General features: G+C 41.7%; 1 protein-coding gene across 1 annotated transcript in view; it reads left to right on the forward strand.

Annotated features, from left to right (window-relative positions):
• GRM3 (glutamate metabotropic receptor 3) overlaps window positions 1-22124 on the forward strand; it is a 111249-nt gene that overhangs the window by 79150 nt on the left and 9975 nt on the right. Inside the window, exon 4 of the mRNA XM_009943575.2 lies at window positions 17773-18839. Within this exon, the coding sequence (XP_009941877.1) occupies window positions 17773-18839 (1067 nt within the window). The remainder of the gene's footprint in view (window positions 1-17772; window positions 18840-22124) is intronic.

The following is a 22124-nucleotide window of genomic DNA, read 5'->3' on the forward strand; positions in this document are numbered from 1 at the left end:
AGAGGAGTCCAGGTGCGGCTGGATCTACTCCTAGTCCCAGACTCAGTCAACGGTTTATGTCTAAAGGGTTAAGTGCGTAGCCACTCACCAGATTCAACTTGCCTGTCAGAGCCTCTCCAAGGACTTTCACTGAAACATTTTCACAAAGTTGAAACAATAGGTAATTTATTCAAGTGACACGTATCATAGATTCAGGATTGCCGTCTACAAAATTTGAGCTTAAGGTAATGGTTTAGCACTTTAGTTGACAATGTGTTCCCCGGGATACACCTGACAAAGTCAGAGGTGCGGCTCTTACCAAAAAGGTGTCCCTTCTTAGGGGGGAAGAAAGGTTCAGGCCCGTCGACCTGTCCATCAGGTAAAGTTCTCGCTTGGCTCCTGCTCCCAAAGAGAGTTTTCAAGTGCCAATTATTATATGTTTGAAAATCTTTTTGCGAGGTGGGACTAAGTCAATTATTATGTGTCGATTGGCTCTTGGCATGGAAAGTCATATAGTCACAAGTGGGACTCTGCAGTTTGCCACACCTATGGAGCAGGCATCTTGGTATGCACTTCCAGGGGCCATCTGTTCTTTATCCAAAGCAACCTCTGGCTGCGTGGCCTCCACTGCGCCCCACAGGTCACTGAGTTTACACTGATGGGCTGTCCCCCCTTACTTTTCTCTGAGAAGCGCAAGTTAATGATTTGTTAACTCTTCGGCTCTTGACACCTGAGTCCAAGCGTGTCTTTCCTCTTGCATTGGCAAGTTCAGCAAGGCCATCAATTACACACAGCAACAATGGGATCTGTAGGGAAATACTCAGGGACCAGCTCACTGCAGGGTTGGAGCAGAGGACTGCTCAGGATTCGTGCACTGTCATGCTGCCACTGCTACAGAGTGCTGTGTGACAGGTATTTCTGTATTATTTCTGGGGTCCTACTTGTTTCTCCCTTTTCATTAAATTGAAATAACTCCATAGAATTGCAGTGCAGCAAGAAGGCAGGGTGAAAGTTCTTTCCTTATTGCCTGTGCGATACACTGACCATGTAATTTTCTTGCAAGTCAGTAAGATGCATACGACAAATGTTGTGATACCCTGAATCTTTTCAGTAAGGAAAAAAAGAGATGCCTCTGCCTTATTCCCACTTCCAGCAGCAGAATCTGAGAATGCAAAGCCCAGCCCCTAGATAAACACCCTCACTCCATCTCAGTGCTTCTTTGGCCTTTCAAAGAGGTGTAGGCTGGTTCATCTTCTTGATCTTCTCATGCTCTGCGTTCCCTCCTGAGGGCACAAGTGCAGCACTTGATGTTCTAAATTGTGATGCTCTTCTGCTGATAAAGAAATTCTGGTTCAAGAGGCTGTTAACTTGTATTACCAGAACAACAAAGCAGTGCTGAACAAAGCGCTTCATGGGAACTAGCGCAGAGTAAACTCAGCTTCTCGCCAGCACTCAGCCACTGATTGGTGGAGGGCAGCATGTGGAGGAGACTCTCAGGATGGCTGTGAATTGGGGATGAGCCCCACCAACAGTAAAAGCTCCACATATCCAGAAGCTTCCCTTCCTCTGGGGGATGGAGGGGCCAGTGCAGCAACCAGTTCTGCTGACTGTTTTAGCTCCTTTAAACACTTGGGATGAAACAGAAAAGCAGTGTTATCATTGCCCACAGCTGCTATTGCAAGACTCACATAATTTGACACATGCCAGGAAGGTGAATGTTGGCACAGGCAGTGTGAAAGGGGTGTCCATCACCTGGGATAAAGTGGCAGGCTCCTGCAGAGCTGTGCCATACATGTTGCTAACTGGTGTAGCTGGCCCTCAGGGGCACTGGGCTCCAGGCTGGCCAGGGGTGAGGAAGGCCAGCAAAGACATTCAGGGACCAGCATTAGCCCTGTCTAGCCCATGGCTGCTAACCTGGTTATGCAGGATTACAGCCTCGTCACCTGAAGGCATGGGACTGGGCTCCAGCTTTTCCCACTGCGCTGTTACTATGGGTTGATGGTATTGCAGGACGAAGTCTGCCGTGACTCTGGCGCAGGACTGTGTGGGAAGAGTGAAGTTGGATTTAGGGGTCTATGCATGTCCACCTGTCTTCTGCAGCTTCCAGAATCTCCACAGCAAATGGTAGGAGGAAGTTGGCTAAAGCAGCAATCCTAGAAAATAGATCACTAGAAATTTTAGGCAAAGTACATGTTTATAGCGTTCAGTGTCCTACCTCTATCTTCCTCCACAGCTACAAGAGTCACTGTCATGTCCCTCCCTGTATTATGTTCAGAAATCCAGCTCTTCTATAGCAAAGCGTATATCACCTGACCTAGCTTATACTGGGCAAAATCCTCTCCTGTGGCTAACCAGAACGACTACTCAAAATGAGAAAAGGGTTGTAAGTCAGGTCTGCTTTTTCCACTTTCATCCACTAGACTTTATGACAAAACTTTTATTCCTGCCTGGTCCAAAGTTTTTGTGTGATTTATTTTCTTTCTTTCTTTCCTCCCCATTCTGCCCCAGTCAACACTGAAATGATATGAAGCCAAAACAGGAACCTGCCTTCTCCTTTACTCTTGGACACTGGTGACTTCTGTGATGGGAACATACTTTTATGGACCATTTCTGTTGCAACTGTTCCACCCAAATAGGAAAAAACTTATAAGTCATGGTCTGCAACAGACAGATGTCACCTCACTTCTGAGCACAGCAGCATTGCATGGCCCTTGTTCTGGGATTTAGCCATAAATATTTCCCGTCAAATGTTAACTACGAAGCTCAGTGTCCTGTCAAGCTTGCATGGAGCACAGACCAATAAATGCTGCATCTGCAGGTTACAAATGCAGAAATTTGGAAGGCCAGGTATAAATTTACAGCAGGGAGTACCCATCAGTAGACACAAAAGCTCGTATTTCAGGCTTTGAGGCCGATGGCCCTGCTACTCTGTCATGTCACCCAGTGAGCTCCCATTCATCAGGTCAGATCCCCTTCGCCTCCAGCTCTCAGTCAGCTGTAAGGTGCTCCTGGCCTTCCTTGTGATGCATATCTGCAAAATAAACCAGAAAATCACTTTCAGCTGAAGGTAAAACTTCCGTGGGCAGAAGGCATCTAATGCCTTGTTAATCATAAAAGCTTTAAAAGTGTAATTCATGATGGATTTGTGGCAGTAAAACCAAGGAAAATACAGAATTAATTCCCCAAGATGTTCATTAAAATATACATGAAAAAGAAGTCTAGGATTTATAGGAAAAATTACTGCCTTTTTCCTAGGACCAAAAATGTGTCATAGCATTTAAAAGCTTGAAAATAGCTAAGGGACAGGCTCCAAAAGCACACTTGAGACTTGCTATTTCAGAGCAGAGGAACAGCAAGAGGAACTTGCACAGTGTTTACCCATATTTCTTTCTATATAAGAGCTACATTGGTATACGCATACACAGAGCTGTAGCAAGATTGTGACATCATGGTTTTCCTGATGACTCTCTCTACTTTCTCGTTCTTCCAGCTGCCTCTTTGCAGACCTAGCTGCTGATGAGGATCTGCAGTTCCTTTTCTTTGGGCAAATTTACCCCTCCAAGAAATCTCTGCTTAGCCATTCCTGAAACTTTTAATATGTGTGTATATTCATATATTTATGTACTTAGTTTATATACATGCATATTTTCATAGATATCTGTTTAATTGTGTACAATACATTCATAATATATAGATTCATAAAGTTAAAGAATCAATCAGGTTGGAAAGACCCTCAGGAGGTCTCTAGCCCAACCTCCTGCTGAAAGCAGAGTCAGCTGCAAGATCAGACCAAGTTGCTCAGGGCTTTATAGTTCAAAACCAGTTGAAATTAAAATACTATGGAACCTTTTCATCCGCTAGTTCAGGTTTGAGGTATTGCGATGGCAAACAATCCAGTCCGCACCCTGGGTGCGTTATGTGTCACACGCTGCACCATGTAAGCTGGATGGTTGGGCTGGCAGCAGGATGCAGACATTGTCACCTCTAGGGCAGAACTTCCACAGAATCACACAGAATCACAGAATGTTCCAGATAAAACTTTCATTAAAACTTCTTTTGCCATGATGGCAGGTCAGTGACCTACCTGTTAATGGTGCCTGCTATCTAGCCAGAGACTGTCATAAAATACTGCCTTTTCATGTTTTCGTTTGGTACTAATTAACAGTAATTGTCCTGAGTGAGCAGGAGCAGAGATTAAACTGTGTTCTTGCCTCTTGAGATCATCTCCAGCAGCAGAGGCCAAGGTGTGCAGGACCATTGCTTCCCATCTACCTTGGGAGCAAGGTGCTCCTACCTGCTGCCACCACTGCTACCACTGGCTGCTGCCACCACTCTTCTGCCTGACTCGGGCGCCAAGATCCCATAGGCAAAAAGATGGGAAATGCAGCATTAGCCAGACACAGAGAAGCAACAACTTTTTTTCATAGTCCTCAGGAAGACTCTGGAAGCATGTTGCCTTTGGCCTTTACCCAGCTGGGTGGCATTCCTGGAAAAAGTGCAGGAACCACAGGCCAGCAATGGCCCCAAACCTGTTGTAGCAGCATATTTAGGTGAAGGTGCTTTGACTTCCCTAAAATAGCAAATAGTTGCTTTCATCATATTAGTAATGTGGCCTTTAGGCATCTTATAAATCTCTAGATTGCACAGCGCCCATGCAGGTGTGTAAATGAGGATGAGATTGGACACTGTGTTTATGGAGAAACACATGACGGAAAAACTGAGCAGTGATTTTCTTTCAGATCACATATTTGAGAGACAGAAGGCTCGGTAACTTAATTTCTCTAAATCACAGATTTCTGTGTTTGCCTGCTGCTTGTTTTATAATAGCTACTATTTCATCTTTTGTTTCACTGGCAAATGTCATGTGAATCACAAACATCGAGGGTCCACACAGTCGAAGTGCTTGGAGGAGCAGGAAGACTCTTACAGCCTTTTCATTCCCCAGCTGTTCACATTCACTTTTCCAACCCCACTGGTCTCTACAATAGGGGGACAACTCAGGACATACCATGGGATTCTATTATTACTCCTCACGTAGATTTTCCTGTGCAAGACATGTACACATTGCTGAAAAGATGTCAGTCTGCTTCTTCCTCCTTGTGACCTGGAAGAACAAGACACATGAGAAAAGAATTTGGTTCAGGATTCCTACTCCTTACATTTTGGCATCTAATTTGGCTCTGAAAGAGCAATGGGAGGACCTGATTCCACTCTGTTACCTCTTATGGAAGTAATATTACTTCCAGAAGTAATCTCAGTTAGTCTCACTTGCATGCTGAGGTGCTATTTTAGGGGTTGAAAAGGGCAGAGGCTGTGCTCAGAACATGACCCTAGCAGTGTTAATGAGGATGAGGACAAGGACATGAGAAGGAGATTCCGTAGGGACACAATGGGAAAATGTGACACATTGGGCAAATAAATTACTCTTGTTCATAATCCAAGTGTGTCCTGGACTTCCAGCAAACCCCCAAGAAAATCAGTCTTTCAAAAGGTGATGAAGAAAACTACGGAAAGTCACAAACCCAGGTGTCTAATCACAAAGATAACTAAATGTTAGGTTGGTTCTTCAAAAACTCTGCTTTTCTTGGCAGCTAATAATAACACCAGAAAGCTGGAACTGAAAGCATAATCTGTAGAATAGTATTTCTTCTCTTGAAATAACCTTAATATCACTGCATTCCTGGAAGACACTTCTGCTTCACCCAGTAGAGCACAGTGCAAAGACATTAACTGACTAAACAGGATCAGGTATCAAACCAGTACGGCTGCATTAACGTGACACTACCCTTCAACCCAGCCTGGTGCTGCAATCTAGACATGGATCTTGGTCTGAATCCTACACCACTTCCACACAGCGTATTTCTGGGAAAACCTGCCACAAGCTGACAGCTGTACTTGTACTTGTTAAATTGCAACCCAGGTGTCCATGTGCATCTATTTCAGCTTTGTGCTGAAATATTCCCTCCAACCTCATCTCTGCCCATTTTTGACTCCCAGTGCAGACGCAACCAGCTCAGGGATAGCCAAGTTTCTCTGTCTCACAGGGAGAAAGGAACTCAATCCAACCTCAAAACATCCTTTGTGTCAATTTTTGCACTAACATATATTTTTCTCAATTTTCAGAACCTTTGTTTAAGTGGTCTTGTGAATCAAAAGGAATACTTAGGGCAAAAATTGCAGAGCAATGACTGAGAGGCTCTGCAGATCCTATCACAAGTTTACCTTTCTTATTCATGCAAGTGCCAGTGAGTATTTTTATAAAAAAAAAATTACTCAGGCCAGTAGATCACTCCTACTTTCTAAAAGAGAATTAACAAAGCAACCAGCTCTGCACTTTCATGGAGCAGAAACTCCTTTCACGTACAAGTACTCTTCACAAACTGACCTTCTACACAATTTCCATCAACTGCAAACTGGATGGGCCTGGCAGACAAATGTGTTAAAGGGTGACTTTCTTTCACTTCTTCATCTGTTAGACCCATGTTTCTAAACACCTCTAAAAGCATCTCAGAGAACGTATGCTTTGGCATCACTGCACTATTTATGGCTGTTTTGTCAGCTGACACAGAATATAATGTAAAAAGATATTTCATTGCTGTTATCTGGGTGAGTCATTTCCTTTTGTTTCTTTCTTCCTGTCATGAAAGTGTGTTTTGTCCAAGGATATATCCAATGAACACAAAGAATAATAAAATTCTTCAAGGCAGAGGGAAGAACACACATATTCATGCACAGGGGTATCAGAAGCAGAGAAAATTCTAACAAAAATGCCCACAAAATCCTAGTTGTGTCATGGCTCAGGCACAGGAGTGAAGCTTTGATTTGCCTTCTCACCTCTTGCTCCAGCCATGGAGCAGTAAGTCATCATCAACTCACCTGCTCACCATTGGAATGCAAAGGGATTCAGCACTAAGCCAGAAGTGACAATATCTCCAAATGTAAGTCCTTAAACTCGAGGAATGTAAGTCATAAAATAATTACCAAGATCACTAAGTTGGCTTGTGGGGTCTCCACACCAAAAACTGACGATCTGCTTAGTGCATAGGAAGAACAGCACAGAGCCAAAAGTGGTGGTGACGCGAATGGTGGTTGCAAACACCCAGTAAGTAGAAGCAGAGGTTAATCTACCTCACAGTCTGAAGGCCCCTGCCCCCGCAGTCTTGCATCCACTTTTCATCTCCTACAGTTTTGCTTTTCTTGTTACAAGCCCACCTTTCTACTTGTCAATATGTGAATCACCTCATCTCTTCTAGACTAATGGCACGTATATATCTAGCACTTTTCCCACAGATGAAGTTCAAGAGTACTTCTGAAGGCTGAGAGATACACGCACTTTCTAAATGTGTATGTGCAATTGCTTCTCAATTCAATATGGGTTTCAGGCAGTACATTTTTCCATTTGCTGCTATACACAGATTCCAGAAATTTTGATGGACAGCAGAATGAGCTATTGCAGCAATTCCTTTGTGCATGTGAAATATTTACCACTTCTGTGCCTGAAATATAAGGCACAGCTAAGAAAATACCGTAGTTTTAGCCAGGAAAGGAGTTACCCCATGCTCAGTGGAAACAGTGAAACTATTAGTGTGAGAAAGCTGAGCAAAGCACAGCCTTGAACAAAATCCTCACACAGAATGTATATGCCCCAGAAATCCTGTGTAACTCTAGCTGACAACATATGGATTTCCAGGGCAGACTGGGATTCCTAATATCTGCATCTGACACCACACTGTCATATGGGAAGTGTGGATCAGAAAACACAGACACAAGGCATGTGCACGCACTCACAAGAGCACTCACTGTTCTCTAAAATTCAAATTTACTTAACCCAATCCTACAGTAAAACATATTACTTCATGTGTCATTGTTGAATTTGTATTTGTAAAAAGTGAACAACAAATCAAAAAGCAGCAATCTTCTTCCACTGAAGGGGAGGGAGAACCTCCTGGTGTTTAGGCAGCAGCACTGATGAGTTGCAGCATCCACAACCAGGGGACAGTCCCGGAGTGATTCTTCTCCCAGTTGTCCCTTTGTTGCTTTTCTTGCAGAGGCCTTTACTGTCCTTGTAGCTTCTTGTTATATCTTTTCACCATCCACAGGATGTGTTGCATATGCTGTATACATGCTCTTCTTTCTATTGATTATGCCCTAAAAACAAAGCCTCCTTTGTTGCCAAGGTTAAACTTCTTTCGTGATCAGTTGCTGACTGTTTGTACGTAGCTCTAGAGCCTCAGACATCTTCCTGTGCTTCTGCTACAGAACTCACCTGCTCTCTTCCTGAGGGAACACTTTCTCTGTGGCTCTTTGTCTTTTACAGTAGGTCTTAAATTTGATGCAAAACACTAGAAAATGCTTGGTCATATACAGAAGTGTATGGGGTGGCTTTGCTGGACTCGTCTAAGCAGCTATGACATATTTGCCTGTAGCAGCAGAAGGTTGTGCTCTTGTGGTCCCTTCCCTTGTCATAAAAAATTCTACACTGTGTGCTCTTATAAATAAATTTTACCTGTAGTTTCTCCAAAAGTAGATTTTTTTCATGACATTTATCTGTGGCCCTGATGGATGGAGCAGCTGATCACTGCTCCAGGATCTTGACGCCAGCTTGGTAGTGGAGACTGGCCTGCTGTGCAAGTGCAGATCTGCACCAAACAGTGGTAAATGAGAAATTATATGAAGCTGCTATTGGGAACTGACAAAAATGTACTGAAAAAATTTGTTAAACTCCCTCTATTACATTTGCACATCTATTTGAATAAATAGCTAATGGCTAGTTAATGGTCCAGTAACTGAAAGAATAAAATAACCCATCTTTAAAGGCCCTTTAAAGAAGAAAATATCTCAAGTCAGATGAAGTTTTGAGGCAGTGCTGTTAATGTCCTTTCTAGAGCTCTGGAACGCTGTATCAGTCTAAGCCTATCAATGTGTCTCTTCTTCCACCATTAAACGGGCAAATAAATCAACATTTTCTTTTTACATTTTCCCCTGAGGTCCGGTGATTGCTGTTGCTGAACTGATTCAGTGGAGCAAAACATTAGCAAAAAAAAATTCTATGCTCTCAGCTTTATCTCTTCTTCCTGAGAGCAGAAGGATTTGCAAGTATTAATAGGACATGCGGTTTTCATGTTGTAGGATAATGCACACCAATGAATGCTGATGATGTTGGGAGAGGTGGCGTGCTACCTTTGTAGCTGGTGTGTGATATGCATGAATAACCTTAAAAGGAAGGAGTTCTTATCCTTTATCTCGCTATCTTTTTACTGAAATTCATTGTTTCGAGTAGCCCACTTTCACCTCTCCATTGGCTGACTCAGCATTCGGTCTTTCATGAGATAGAGTCCACTGAATACTGACTTAACCTGTCATTTTAGTAGATGTGCATTTCTAGCCACCACATTGCTATACAGAAATGAGTAAAAAGAAAATCCAGACTCAAACCTTTACAAAGGGAGATGAGTCACATGTAGTGTGTGTGGTGGGCCTTACTGAACGCATTAGTCTGACTATTTCTCCATCACTGGCCAAAATTCAAGCCATCCAGCTTTCGTGTCTTCTTTGACAAAACTCACTTTGTAGTTGTGGATAACTGGAGAGCTATCGATGGAGGAAACTACCCACCTTCCTGATGGCAATTCGGGTTAGCCAGAGCTCACATTTGGAGGTGTCTGTTTCTCTCCACTGGCTATAGGAGCTCTGTAAGAATATGACACTCCCAATCTAGAGAGGCTAATTAAGTTTAGATTAAAGAAATATAGGCCACGTTTTTCATGCACTTATATTTGCAAAGAAAACTGATCCACTCCAGAATCCAACACCATAAGATGTGTGAATCATTTACATTTCCAGCTGAACTCCAGGTCCTTTTTGTCTTCCACCAACATTATGTTAGATGTGCCAAACACTGTAACTGAGCTGAGGAATATGTCTGAGCATAAAGGTTCCTCTGTGTTTCATCAAAGCATTGTTTCTTTATTCCAGCTCTGAAGCATCCTACAGCTCCTTTTTTTCCACAAAATGTTCAATAAATTTGAGCTTCAGTTATTTCAAAAAGAAGCTTTCCTTAGAATTTCCTACTTATGGTTTTATTTTCCTACTGGAAATACAATTTCATTTTGCAAATTACCTCATTATTAGCAATTTGTAGGGTGATTGCTGAGAGTTTTCAGTGCCTTCTTAACAAAAATAATAGCACAGAGTCATAAGATTTGTACGAAGAGGCAATACCTTTATTAGACTGCCCACATACCTGGGAAAAACAGAGAAGCTTTTGGCATAACATCTCTTTGCCGTACCTTGTCTTGCATCTTGATCAGACCTTGTGTTTCAAAACTACATACTTTTAAAGAAGCGAACAAAAAGCTTTCAGCAATCACTGCAAATGGATAGTAATGAGGCTGTTTGCAAAGCGAAACTGTGTTTCCAGGAGGATACAAAAACCTCACACACTGAACTCCAAGCAGAGCTGTTCCTTCAAAATAATTGAAGGTCAAATTTATTGAGCAGTTTTCTGACGAGCTAATGAAGTGACCTTGTGCCTGAAAGCTTGGGCACTTCTTCCATCTATAGACTAGTCTAATAAAAGATACTGCCTTTCTTATGGGCTTGAAATTTCTTGAATCTTAAAACATCACAGCTACAGTATTACTACTAAATAATAATAATATAGCATTATAAGTAATTAAATCTATGTCAGCCCACCTGATTTGGGAGTGTCTTCATATCAAGTCAATTAGGAAATAACAGTCAGAGTGTCTATTTCAAGGTTCATTTGGTTCTGAGGGCAAACTCTCTAAGGGCAAACTATCTAACTAAATTATTCAGAGCACTGTCTGGAAACACCTCTCTAATCCTCAAGTCCCCACAGAGAGAATATTTTAACGAACTTCCTTTAATTTCTTAATAACTGAATTTATCCATACTTCCTTCAGGCTGACAAAGAAGGACAAAAAAATATTATTAGGTATTCAACACTTCAACATGAGCTACTATACGCAATGTGGGGATGGAATTAGTACATCGTGGAATGGTGCCTCCAAAAAGGGAAAGGTTCCTGCCTTTGTGAAATAACCGAATCCCTAACTTGGTCCATAAGTGAATTCTAGCAAAATTAGAACACAACTTCAACGTCCTTCAGCTGCACCCCAGACACAGTGAGAAGAGAGGGGTAAGACAAGTTTGGCAACTGACAGATATCTCACTAGCCAACTCATTTTTTACTCAGACCACAAGATTTCAAGAGAAACCAAAGGCCAGCCCAGAACTTCTAGTTCCAGCTCCTGAGCTTTTTTGTTGTCACCCTAACAGTGGCCATAATTCTTCGTAATGGGACTGGGTTCTCCGCTTCTGTTTACAAAATAACTTGTTGGCCTGAGGGAGGAGTTAGACAGTTTAAAGTCATGGTTTAATTTCTTTTGTAATTGCAAGTTGATTGCTAACATAAATTACCTTGTATGCATTTTGCCTCTTGTGCCAGCCATTTCTTAAAGTAGATAGTCTTAAATTAAAAGAATGGTATTGATTGAAAGGCACTGCTATGTTGGAATCTCATTCATATCAATTATCAGCCTAGCAGACTTATTCAAGAAAAAAAAATACTGTAGATGCTTTTACATGAATGTCTGATTTATTTTAAAGTTGGACTAATGCAACTTTAACCAAAAAACCTCAAGAAATTTTCTTAATTTCAGGGGTTGCATTTTGTATTTTTAGGGAGAAATATAATGACTGCAAAACATTTACACGTTTTCTGCCTTCCATGTCCCAAAATCCAAGTCCTTTAAGAAATTCATTTTTTTAATTCCTTAAATTTATTTAAAAATACAAGAGTGAGTTCATAATTTTCTTGATGAAGAGTTGTACCTTAGCATTTAGTTCCTTTTCCCCAAGTCCACACAAGCCCCAAGGGCCACACAAGCAAAGGGACAACACACATCTGAAAACGCAAAACATTATGCTTGAGGCAAGTGTTTCACAGGAAAGGTAGCTAAGGAGTTCTGCATTCAGCCAGGCTGAGAAAAGTGACAAGCTGAATGATTTCTTCTAATCTTTTGGATCCTTCTTATCTTATTTCGCCAGTGTTCACATGACTTTTCTCCTGTACTGCTCTCTCCAATAGCCTCCACAGCAGTCACAGCAGCCTGCGCAGACAGCTTGAAAGGGACACCCCTTCACAGGTACATTGCAGACAGCTTGTACAAGTTGCCGTCACTTGGCGCTCCAGCTGTGAGCCTTTCTGTTCCAGCTACCTGGATGATATTGATCTCACCTCACCTCACTTCAGATACCTATATTGTAGATGCATCTTAGCTAGACACTCTCATTATGGTCAGCAGAAAAAAATCAGATACATTTCAGCTGAGTTATCCTAGACACCTACTCTTAGGTGAACCCTAGAAATATCCATTTTCTTTTGTAGGACAGCAGCTTGGGATATCTAACTCATCTGCAAATACCTGTGGATAGACCTCTGCAACTAGGTATGGGGAAACATTTCTGTCTCCGGGTACTGCAGACCCCATGGGGGTCTATGACGTGTTAAAAATCCCCACAGTAAGTTTGTTTCCAACCCAAGAAAGAACCCACAGAACTCAATGCAAAATCTGTAGACCTAGATGGGAAAATTACATTTGTAGAAGACTAATCAGGCGTGGTCATAATGAGAAGTGATCCTCTGTTTCTCTCACAAGAGGGCCTTACACCACTTCAGATTCTACAGATTTGCATGTATCAGACCTCTCCATCATACCTTGCCTAAGCTGTTTTCAAGTAAAGCTGAGCCTAGGGACAAGGCATTCACAGGTTTGCGCGTGTTTCTTGAATGAGAAGAAGCAATACTACATATGACCCAAACACATCCAGAAACGATGGTGCAGAGGTTAAAAGTGACTACTTGTCTCTGTGAAAACTGATATTTTAAGCCATTCATTATTTATCAGTTGTGGAGAAGTGGAATTTAGTGACACTTCACTCTGAGCATTCCCTATACTAACTTTTAAATTGCCATATTTCAATGTCCCTCCTGCCAATCAGGTGTGAAACCAGCTGTGTTATGCTGAGATAGAAATAAGAGTGGGTGCATCAGGTCTCCATTACTCAGTCAGCCAAGCAGAAATAAGTCACTTTGACCTCAACAAACCATATCCAGCTGAAAATAGAAGAAAATTAAAAGATATAGGCATTCTTGGGGTCTTTTGTGGTACTTTTCAAGATAAGACATCACACACGCAGACGAGCCTGTTGGGTAAACACACCATATCTTGTTGTTGTATTATTATCAAGGCTCTTCCTTGCAGTGCTTTAATAAGGCGTTGCCCAGGATATGTAACAGGAAGGAGTAGGGGGTGTTAAAAATCTTATATTTTTCCATTACATAAACAAATGCCTTGTTTTTCAGTCTTAAATCAGAAGTTCAGGGTTTTTGCAGCACCATCTAGTGAGACTAAAGAGGTTTTACTCAACTTTACAGAAACTCCAGCCTGTTCCCTCTTTACATTTGCATTTCTTTTTTATCATGATCTCCTTACAGTCTATTAGCAGAAAGTCTTTGGGGCCAACAAGCTGCTGACGAAGGTGTGTTTGGTGCACACAATAGTCCTTTTTACATTTCTTTCTGAACGGCACGAAATCCCACAGCTTTGCAAACTGCTGAGCTGAAAAACTGCAGCTCTTTCATCAAGCCTTGTTATTAACGGATTGCCTCCTAGCTAGTAAGCTGTGCCTCTGATCTGTACCTTGTTTTGAAAGAATACACTCTGTGAGCAAAGAACAGATGCGTGTTTTATCGGAGATGAAGGATGTTCTGAGATGTAGGCATTCCTGTCATCATTCCTACCAGGAAGTGTTACAGATGATATTTTCTATAAGACAACATCTATACACTCAGCTCTGTGCCAGACACATGCAAGACTGCATGCAAAATATCCTTCCTGGCCCAAAGATGCTGCTGGCAAACAAAACTCGACTGATTCCAAGCCAGTCAAGATGACGCTCATCTTTTCCTAGGCTGCCTTGTCTCTTAAAAGTTTCCTTGTGCCTAATTAGGATTAAAACTGCTTTGATTTCTTCATCTACTCATCCCTGGTGAAAAAATCCTGGAGTACTTTCACCCATCTGGGCCAATGTGCTGAATCAGAAGCATTTAAAAACAAGATTTCCCATAAGACCTCTTAAAATAGTGCTTTTGACAAATAAGAAAACAAATCCCCCCTTCAGAACTTTTTTTCTGAGTTCTTTTATGTCACCAAGATCTGTACATCACTGACACGAACAATAATAAAGATTTCCAAATGAAAGCAACTCATCTGCTTCTAACCGCACATAAGCACATACTAGCAAGTTACATGATTGTTGGAATAGATAATCCCACTGTAAGAAGATGGAAAGAAAGTGACATAATTCACTATAGAGAAGCTATGATGTTATTTTATATTCTTATCCATACCTGCTACTAAAACAGTCATAAAACTACACAGTCTTTCCTTTTTTATCTGAAGGTGAAGGAGTTTGTCCTCCACTTACACAATGGCATCCTCTCTTCCAATAGGATTTCTTCAGTGAGCTGACAGAGGTGAGCTGGCTGCACTGTGGCTCCGTAGATTTTCTTCTGCACTCTGTGTGCCCGGGTGTTTCTCCTGTTCTCATAAATGTCACTGCTGCTGCATCTTCATTGCTGAACTGCTGCAAGCTGGAGCACAAAGCATCTCTGGTTTATCTTTAAGCCACTTTTAATTATCCTTTCTTTTCCTTGATAACTTCTCTAGAATTTCTCTAGGATAACTGCTTTCAATAAGGATAATCAATTTCATGAGGTGCAAGGTGAGAAGATTCAAAGAGACTGCTCAAAGGAGACTAAGTTTGTATTGTCATTCAGACAGCCTCTTGGCTAACAGCACAAGTAGACCCAGAGAGTCTTGTCTCTCATCTCCCAAGGGACAAATCCAAAACAGCTTAGCTACAACTCTGAAAAAGACCTGCCAGAAATACCTGTTACAAATATTGAAAGTTTACTCTCAAAACTCAAATATAACTATAAAAAAGTTCTCAGAGTGACTTATGACCTTGCCTGACATAATCTCTGGGAAAATCATCTACCAATATGTAAAAAATCTTTTTACTCTAGAACATAAAGTCCTTTTTTCTTATGATATTACATTCTTGTCTATAAGCATCTTATTTTTATGATTATTATTAGGTCATATTTTCTGAAAACATTACTTTTTGGAAGTGATTCTACAGGATCTGGAATACATTGATAAATGTACGTTAAAATGTCTTAGTGATTTTAGATGTAATCAGTGGATATATTAATTGCTGCCACCCAGTGGGCTCATTTGTAGGCTTTGGCTCACCATACTATAATTTTTTTTTTTCATTATTTGGTTAAATGATTTCATCCTCTCCATCTGAAGGAGTGTGATTTATTTTCCTCTATCAGCAGCCACTAAAAATGAATGCTTCAAGCTACAAGCTGTGATTGACTTAAAACATCTTGTCCTACAAAAATCTTTTCTCCATATTCATAGCGTGGGAACTGCCCCATGGAAGGCAACATACACCTGAGCTTACCTGCTTTGCCTTCTGGACCTACCTGCAAAGTCCAAGGCAAATAGTTTGCTCTATTTAAATGACAAATATTCTATCAATCAGAACTAAGTTTTCAAACATGTTACACAGGGGGAACTCTTTCCTGAAAAGTGTTGATATTTCTGACCCTCGCATAACTTGCACTGGGGTACTCATGCACTTGAAGTTATGCACTTGGCATGTAACCAGTTTGCAGTTTGTCTTGCTTACCTGTGATCCACTGGTGCCAGTAGAAGTCACAGGCTCTCAGCACAACTCAGGAGCTAGCCTGTATAACACTGAAGTGAATAAATTGGCTCTTAAAACTGGGCTGCTGTGTTAACAGCTTCTACAATCTATATAAGTGTTATGAATAATGAAGTAAGACACTGTCAATGACAATATATTATTGAAGAGCTGTTAAGTGCTGCATTATGATTTCACTTTAATGCTGCTCCTGGATGAGAGAGCTTGCATGCCTGTGCATGAGAGGAGAAGGGGGAGAAGAAAAGCTGATTAATATTCCTCTTGTTGACCTACATTTTGAATTTAGCTACCTGTTTAACTTACAGCATGTTATTTCCAGGAGGAGCAGCTATCTGAGCGAGTATTATGCTGCCATTATGCTGCCCATAGTTTTTGTGGACTCAGAGGTCTTGTTGGGCTAGCCAGGGGTACAACTAGATGCCATCAGTGAGGAAAAAAAGATAATCCTCTTACACATTCCTGGGTTACCCAGACCTAGTCTGTAATCCTGCAAACCAAGGCTGTCCACTCCTGTAGCTGACACAGGTGAGGCAGTAAATCTCGGGAGAGGGCAGGGATAAGAACAGCCAGAGTCTTGGCTCAGATCCAGAAGAGGCTATTGCTGGATGTAAATTATCTTCAGAACTTGCCCTAAGATAAGAAGAAAGCTGGGAACGAAATGGACTCCAAATCCAGCACCTGGGGATAGGCAGGTTATGAATCAACTCTCCAACCAGGGCTTCTGTGCCAAAAACCCACTGTCCCTTTTACCAACCTTAGTGGGAGTACTGCAAAATAAGGTAACACTCTGCAGCACTGAAGCTGAAGGAATCTGGCCTCAGTGCTTTATAGAAGCTAAATAAATCTCTGGCAAAAAAAACCCCAAAGTATCTGGAGGTTGAAGTGGAGGAAGATATTACATCCGTATACAATATTGCTCATGCTCAAGCAAAGCATGGGCACAGATGCAGGGAAAAAGATTTATTCCAGCAATGACAGTGGAACCACTTCTGTAACAAAAGACACTGGGGAATGAAATCACCTTTATTGCTCATCTATGGCAAAAAAAAAAACCCTTTTCCTTCCTGTCCATAAAGCTATTCACCTTTGATGCTACAGCAAATGACCAGTAAATCACATGGTAAATGAAATTTCCTCCTGCATTTTAAATATTTCTTCATTCTCTACATGAGTCTTAGCTGGAGCAAAAACCAAAAACTCTCCGGAGCTTACGAGTTGGAAGTGTTACAATATGGATTTCACGGAAGGTCACAGATACAGTTTGTGGTTTCTATTCCCCAGACAAGATATAGGACCAAAGCAGCACACGCTGGGAAGCTCAGACCAGACAAGCAATATCAGAAACTGCTAAAATTTAAGCAACAGAGAAGGGATTCAAAGCTTCCTACAACACAAGGGGCAGTGAAAGAGACATAGCAAGAAATTGTTGAGGACTTCATAGCTCCTTCTCCATCAGCCTCAAAATGAATCCTCTGTTCAACCACATTCCAGACTGTTGGCCTCAAAACTGATGTTTATTGATATCTGATCATTTAAATTTCCTTATATTGTGACAGCCAAATTTCACCAAATAATGCTGAGTCTCAGTTAGGAAGCAGACCTCTTGCTTTCGAGAGAAAATGTGAAAGGTATCCGTTGGGCATACTGGGGAAAACAATGGGAGAATTCTTTTGTATCCAGGGCAAAAAAAGTAAGGACATTGGTAATCTAGCGTAACTCTTCACATTCACAAATATTTCTCATTAAGAAAGTGAAGTAACACAGAATTCTATTATCTAAGTTCTTGTCTTCTTCCAAGCTCAAACAAAGCAAAAACATTTCAAAAATGAGACAGATACAGACCTCTCGACTTGCCTGTTGGCACTTCTACTGGTTTCTATAAGCTGTCAGGTGTCTGTACCTGCCGAAAGGATGAAAAAAGTCATCTGCTGTTTTCATAACATTCTCTATTTCTTTTTTTTTCCCCAGCTCCATTCAACCCTCCCAATGCTGCGGATAGTATGGTCAAATTTGATGCCTATGGAGATGGGATAGGACGATACAATGTGTTCAATTTCCAGTACACTGGAGGCAGATACTCCTATGTGAAGGTTGGTCACTGGGCAGAAACCTTGTCACTTGAGGTGGACTCTATTCACTGGTCCAGGAGCTCTGTCCCCGTCTCCCAGTGCAGTGATCCCTGTGCTCCTAATGAGATGAAGAATATGCAACCAGGAGATGTCTGCTGTTGGATTTGTATTCCCTGTGAAACCTATGAATACTTGGCTGATGAATTTACCTGTGCAGACTGCGGGCCTGGAAAATGGCCCACAGCTGACCTGACTGGCTGTTATGACCTACCAGAAGACTACATCAAGTGGGAAGATGCTTGGGCAATAGGTCCTGTTACCATTGCATGCCTGGGATTTATTTGTACTTTCATGGTCGTTGCAGTGTTCATCAAGCACAACAATACCCCCCTGGTCAAAGCCTCTGGCCGTGAGCTGTGCTACATACTGCTCTTTGGGGTCTTCCTGTCTTACAGCATGACTTTCTTCTTCATAGCCAAGCCTTCTCCAGCTATCTGCACCCTGCGTCGTTTGGGGCTAGGAAGCTCCTTTGCTGTCTGCTACTCTGCCCTTCTGACAAAAACAAACTGCATAGCCAGAATATTTGAGGGTGTAAAGAACGGTGCTCAAAGGCCTAAGTTCATCAGCCCCAGCTCTCAGGTCTTCATCTGCCTGAGTCTCATTTTGGTACAGATTGTGGTGGTGTCTGTGTGGCTTATCTTGGAGGCCCCTGGCACCAGGCGGTACACTCTTCCTGAGAAGAGAGAGACTGTCATATTGAAATGCAATGTCAAAGATTCCAGTATGTTAATCTCCTTAACATATGATGTAATCCTCGTAGTCTTATGCACTGTATATGCCTTCAAAACAAGGAAATGTCCAGAGAACTTCAACGAAGCCAAGTTTATCGGTTTCACAATGTACACAACGTGCATCATTTGGCTGGCCTTTCTCCCCATATTTTACGTGACATCCAGTGACTACAGAGTAAGTCTCCAGATATGTTTCCATAAATCATGCGCATCATTTTAAAGGACCCTGTCATCATTCCCTAAAAGCTTCTTTCACTTTTCTCATCCTCTGGATCCCTTGCATACAAGCTCTGTTTCAATGATAATGTCTACCTAAGCCTATTACTAAATTTTGGCTTATTTGTAAGAAAGATGGTCTAATTTCAGACTGAGCACATACAACTAGACGTGGAAGGGATTCGTACTATCAGTCTGATCGTGAGAGAGGCATAGCGTATGGATTAAGTATTCATACTGGTACATCAGTATGTGAAGCATAGTCCTAACAGAAAACCTACTAGATCATGAGCTAGAATGAGTCATAATGAGTTATTTGGTGGAGGTGGGCCTTAAATTAACAACTGAACTAACTAGTCTCCTTCTGCACAAGAAACTGCCATTCAAACATGGTATTTTCTTCGAAATAAAAAAATATGCAAAGAATTTAAAAATTTCCTATAAAACAGGGTTGTTTTTTTTAAAAAAATCCAACAAATCTTATGCTTGAATATCAAACTTTTTATTCTTTCTCTGCTTTGTAGGGGATAAAACACATACCTCACCGAGCAGAAAATACTGGTCACCCTTCACTAACAAACTTTAAAAACATTAGATTGTTTAAATTGTCACATAGTGTTGCAAAGCTTCAAGTTCAATAAAATCGTATTTCTTGACAGAAGGAAATTGTCTCAGAAAAAGATTCAGATCCGCTCCGCTGGAAATCTCACAGTTATTATGACGTGAGAAGTGACTGCTGGAGTTGGCCTTTAAAGCAGTTTGCAGTGAATTAATCCAACTTTCTGCCCAGAGGAGAGGTAGTTCAGCTTAGGGTGATATTATTGCCAGTAGTATGTACATGAATTAGCATGTGAAACTTTGGAGCTAATAACGTCACTTAACATACTTTTGGTGTGACCACCCTGGAAGAGTATATATAGTACTATTTTTCTCAGCTTGGGAAAGGTACTAAAAACTTCGAGAAAACAAGAGTAGATAACAAACGACGCAGTAAGACACAAAAAGTGACAGTAAAAGAGCTAAATATATTTAGTCTAGACAAGAGTAAACCCAGGGAGACGTGATCACAGACTATAAATAATCTCTAGGCAACAAAAAGAGAGAAAGGGATTATTCAGTCTCAGGAGAAGTTAGAATGGAGAGTAATGGCTTGAAGCTAATAAAGGAAAAGTTTAAGGATGGCACTGGGGAATAGCTCTGGACACCCGAAGTAATCAAGAAGATAGACACAGAAGGAGGGTAACATCAGTGCAGACAGTCACATGAGTGGGCAGCACAGACACTAATGGCCAAGGGGAGCATGACTTGATTGCTCAAGAAGCATTTTTCAGCCTTATCTCCCGAGTGGGATCTTCACAACCACCTCTAGGCATTTAATTTACATACAAAGTTCCAAATAAGCCAACTTGAGTCCTACCAAATTGACAGAAAAGGTTTTTAACACCTTTTTTGATACTTTCATGATATGTCAGGAGCTTTTTGAAAATTCCATCTTAGATGTCTACAATTGTGGAGTTCCATTGAAAAGCCCATATTTAATCTTCACGCAGTGTTACATGTTGACTCTGAGTCAACCTGTGCCATCCTAATATAGATCAATACTGGTGGCATCACCAATAAACAACCGCAGAAACATAATAGTAGCAATGTAAAAAAAAATGAATGTTGACTGGCTTGAGATTTTTCAAGCACAAACGTCACTTAGGACTGATCCTTCTGAAAGAAGAGAGGTCCTAGAAATTTATCCAGAGATTTGGTGTTGTGAGAGAATCACAGAATCACAGAATGGTAGGGGTTAGAAGGGACCTCTGGGCGTCATCTAGTCCACTGTAGTAGTTCAAGAACAAACAGCATAATGTAGTTCAACATAGTATACATCCCTACCAATACTGAAGCAGAAATATCCCTGTATAAACCCTATATGACAGGTGCCAGACAGCATGTTAGATATGCTGGGATGGCACACTACTGTATGTCTTACAGATTCACCCACCAAATAACCCTGCTATTTGGTTGAGGCCTTTCTGCTGTGAGAAGGGATTACGGTATAGCTATGCCTCCAGTACATACTGTTGGACTAAGCTTGATTATATTGGCAAGACCACTCTCTTCTCCCTGAATCAAATAAGTTTTAAGAGCAAAAGGAATTCTACGGGAAGGGATTAAAGTAGAGCTGATTCAATCATGATGACAGCTGTGGGATTTTTTCACACACAGCATGTCATCACAGAATCACCAAGGTTGGAAGGCACCTCTGGGGACTGCCGTGCCCAACCTCCTCTGCTCAAAGCAGGGTCACCTACAATAGGTCACTCAGGGCTGTGTCCAGTCAGGTGTTGAATATCTCCAAGGACAGAGACTTCACAACCTCTTTGGGCAACCCATACCAATGTTTGACTGTCTTCATAGTTTTCTTATGTTTAAACAGAATTTCCTGTATTTTGGTTTGTGCCCATGGTCTCTTGTCCTGTCACTGGGCACCACTAGGAAGAGTTCGGCTCCTTTGTCTTTTCTTCCTCCGTGAGGTACTTTTACGCACTAATAAGATCCTTCCGAGCCTTCCCTTCTCCAGTCTGAACAGTCCCAGCTCTCTCAGCCTCTCCTCATGTAACTATTGTTCGTCCCTTAATCATCTCCATGGCCCTTTACTGCACTTCCTCCAGTATGTACAGGTCTCTCTTGTACTGTGGAGCTCAGAGCTGGGCACAGCACCCCACATGTGTCTCACCACTGCTGAGCAGAGGTGCCCTTGACCTGCTGGCAATGCTCTGCATAATGCAGCCCAGGAGGCCATTGATCTTCTTTGCTGCAAGGGCACATTGCTGGCTCATGATCTGCTACTTGTCCCACCAGGATCTTCTCTGCAAAGCTGCCTTCCAGATGGGTGGCCCCTAGCATGTACTGGTGCCTTGTGGTGTTCCTCACAAGGTGCAGGACTCTGCTTTTCCCTTTGTTGAACTTCATGAGGTTCCTACTGTCCCTTTTCTCCAGCTTGTTCAGGTACTTCTGGATGGCAGCACAGCTATCTAGTGTATCAATAACTCCTTGCAATTCTGTATCATCTTCAAAGTCATTGAGGGTTCACTCTGCCCCAGCATTCAGGTTGTTAATACAGGTGGCTAAGCTGTATTGGTCCTAATATCAGCCCCTGGAACAACTAGTGACTGGCTTCTGGTTGGACTTTGTGCCACTGATCTCAGTCCTTTGAGCCCAGTAGTTCAGCCAGTTTTCAGTCCACCTTACT

Source organism: Opisthocomus hoazin, chromosome 8 (genome assembly GCF_030867145.1).
Source record: "Opisthocomus hoazin isolate bOpiHoa1 chromosome 8, bOpiHoa1.hap1, whole genome shotgun sequence".
In the NCBI taxonomy this organism is placed as follows: Eukaryota; Metazoa; Chordata; class Aves; order Opisthocomiformes; family Opisthocomidae; genus Opisthocomus; species Opisthocomus hoazin.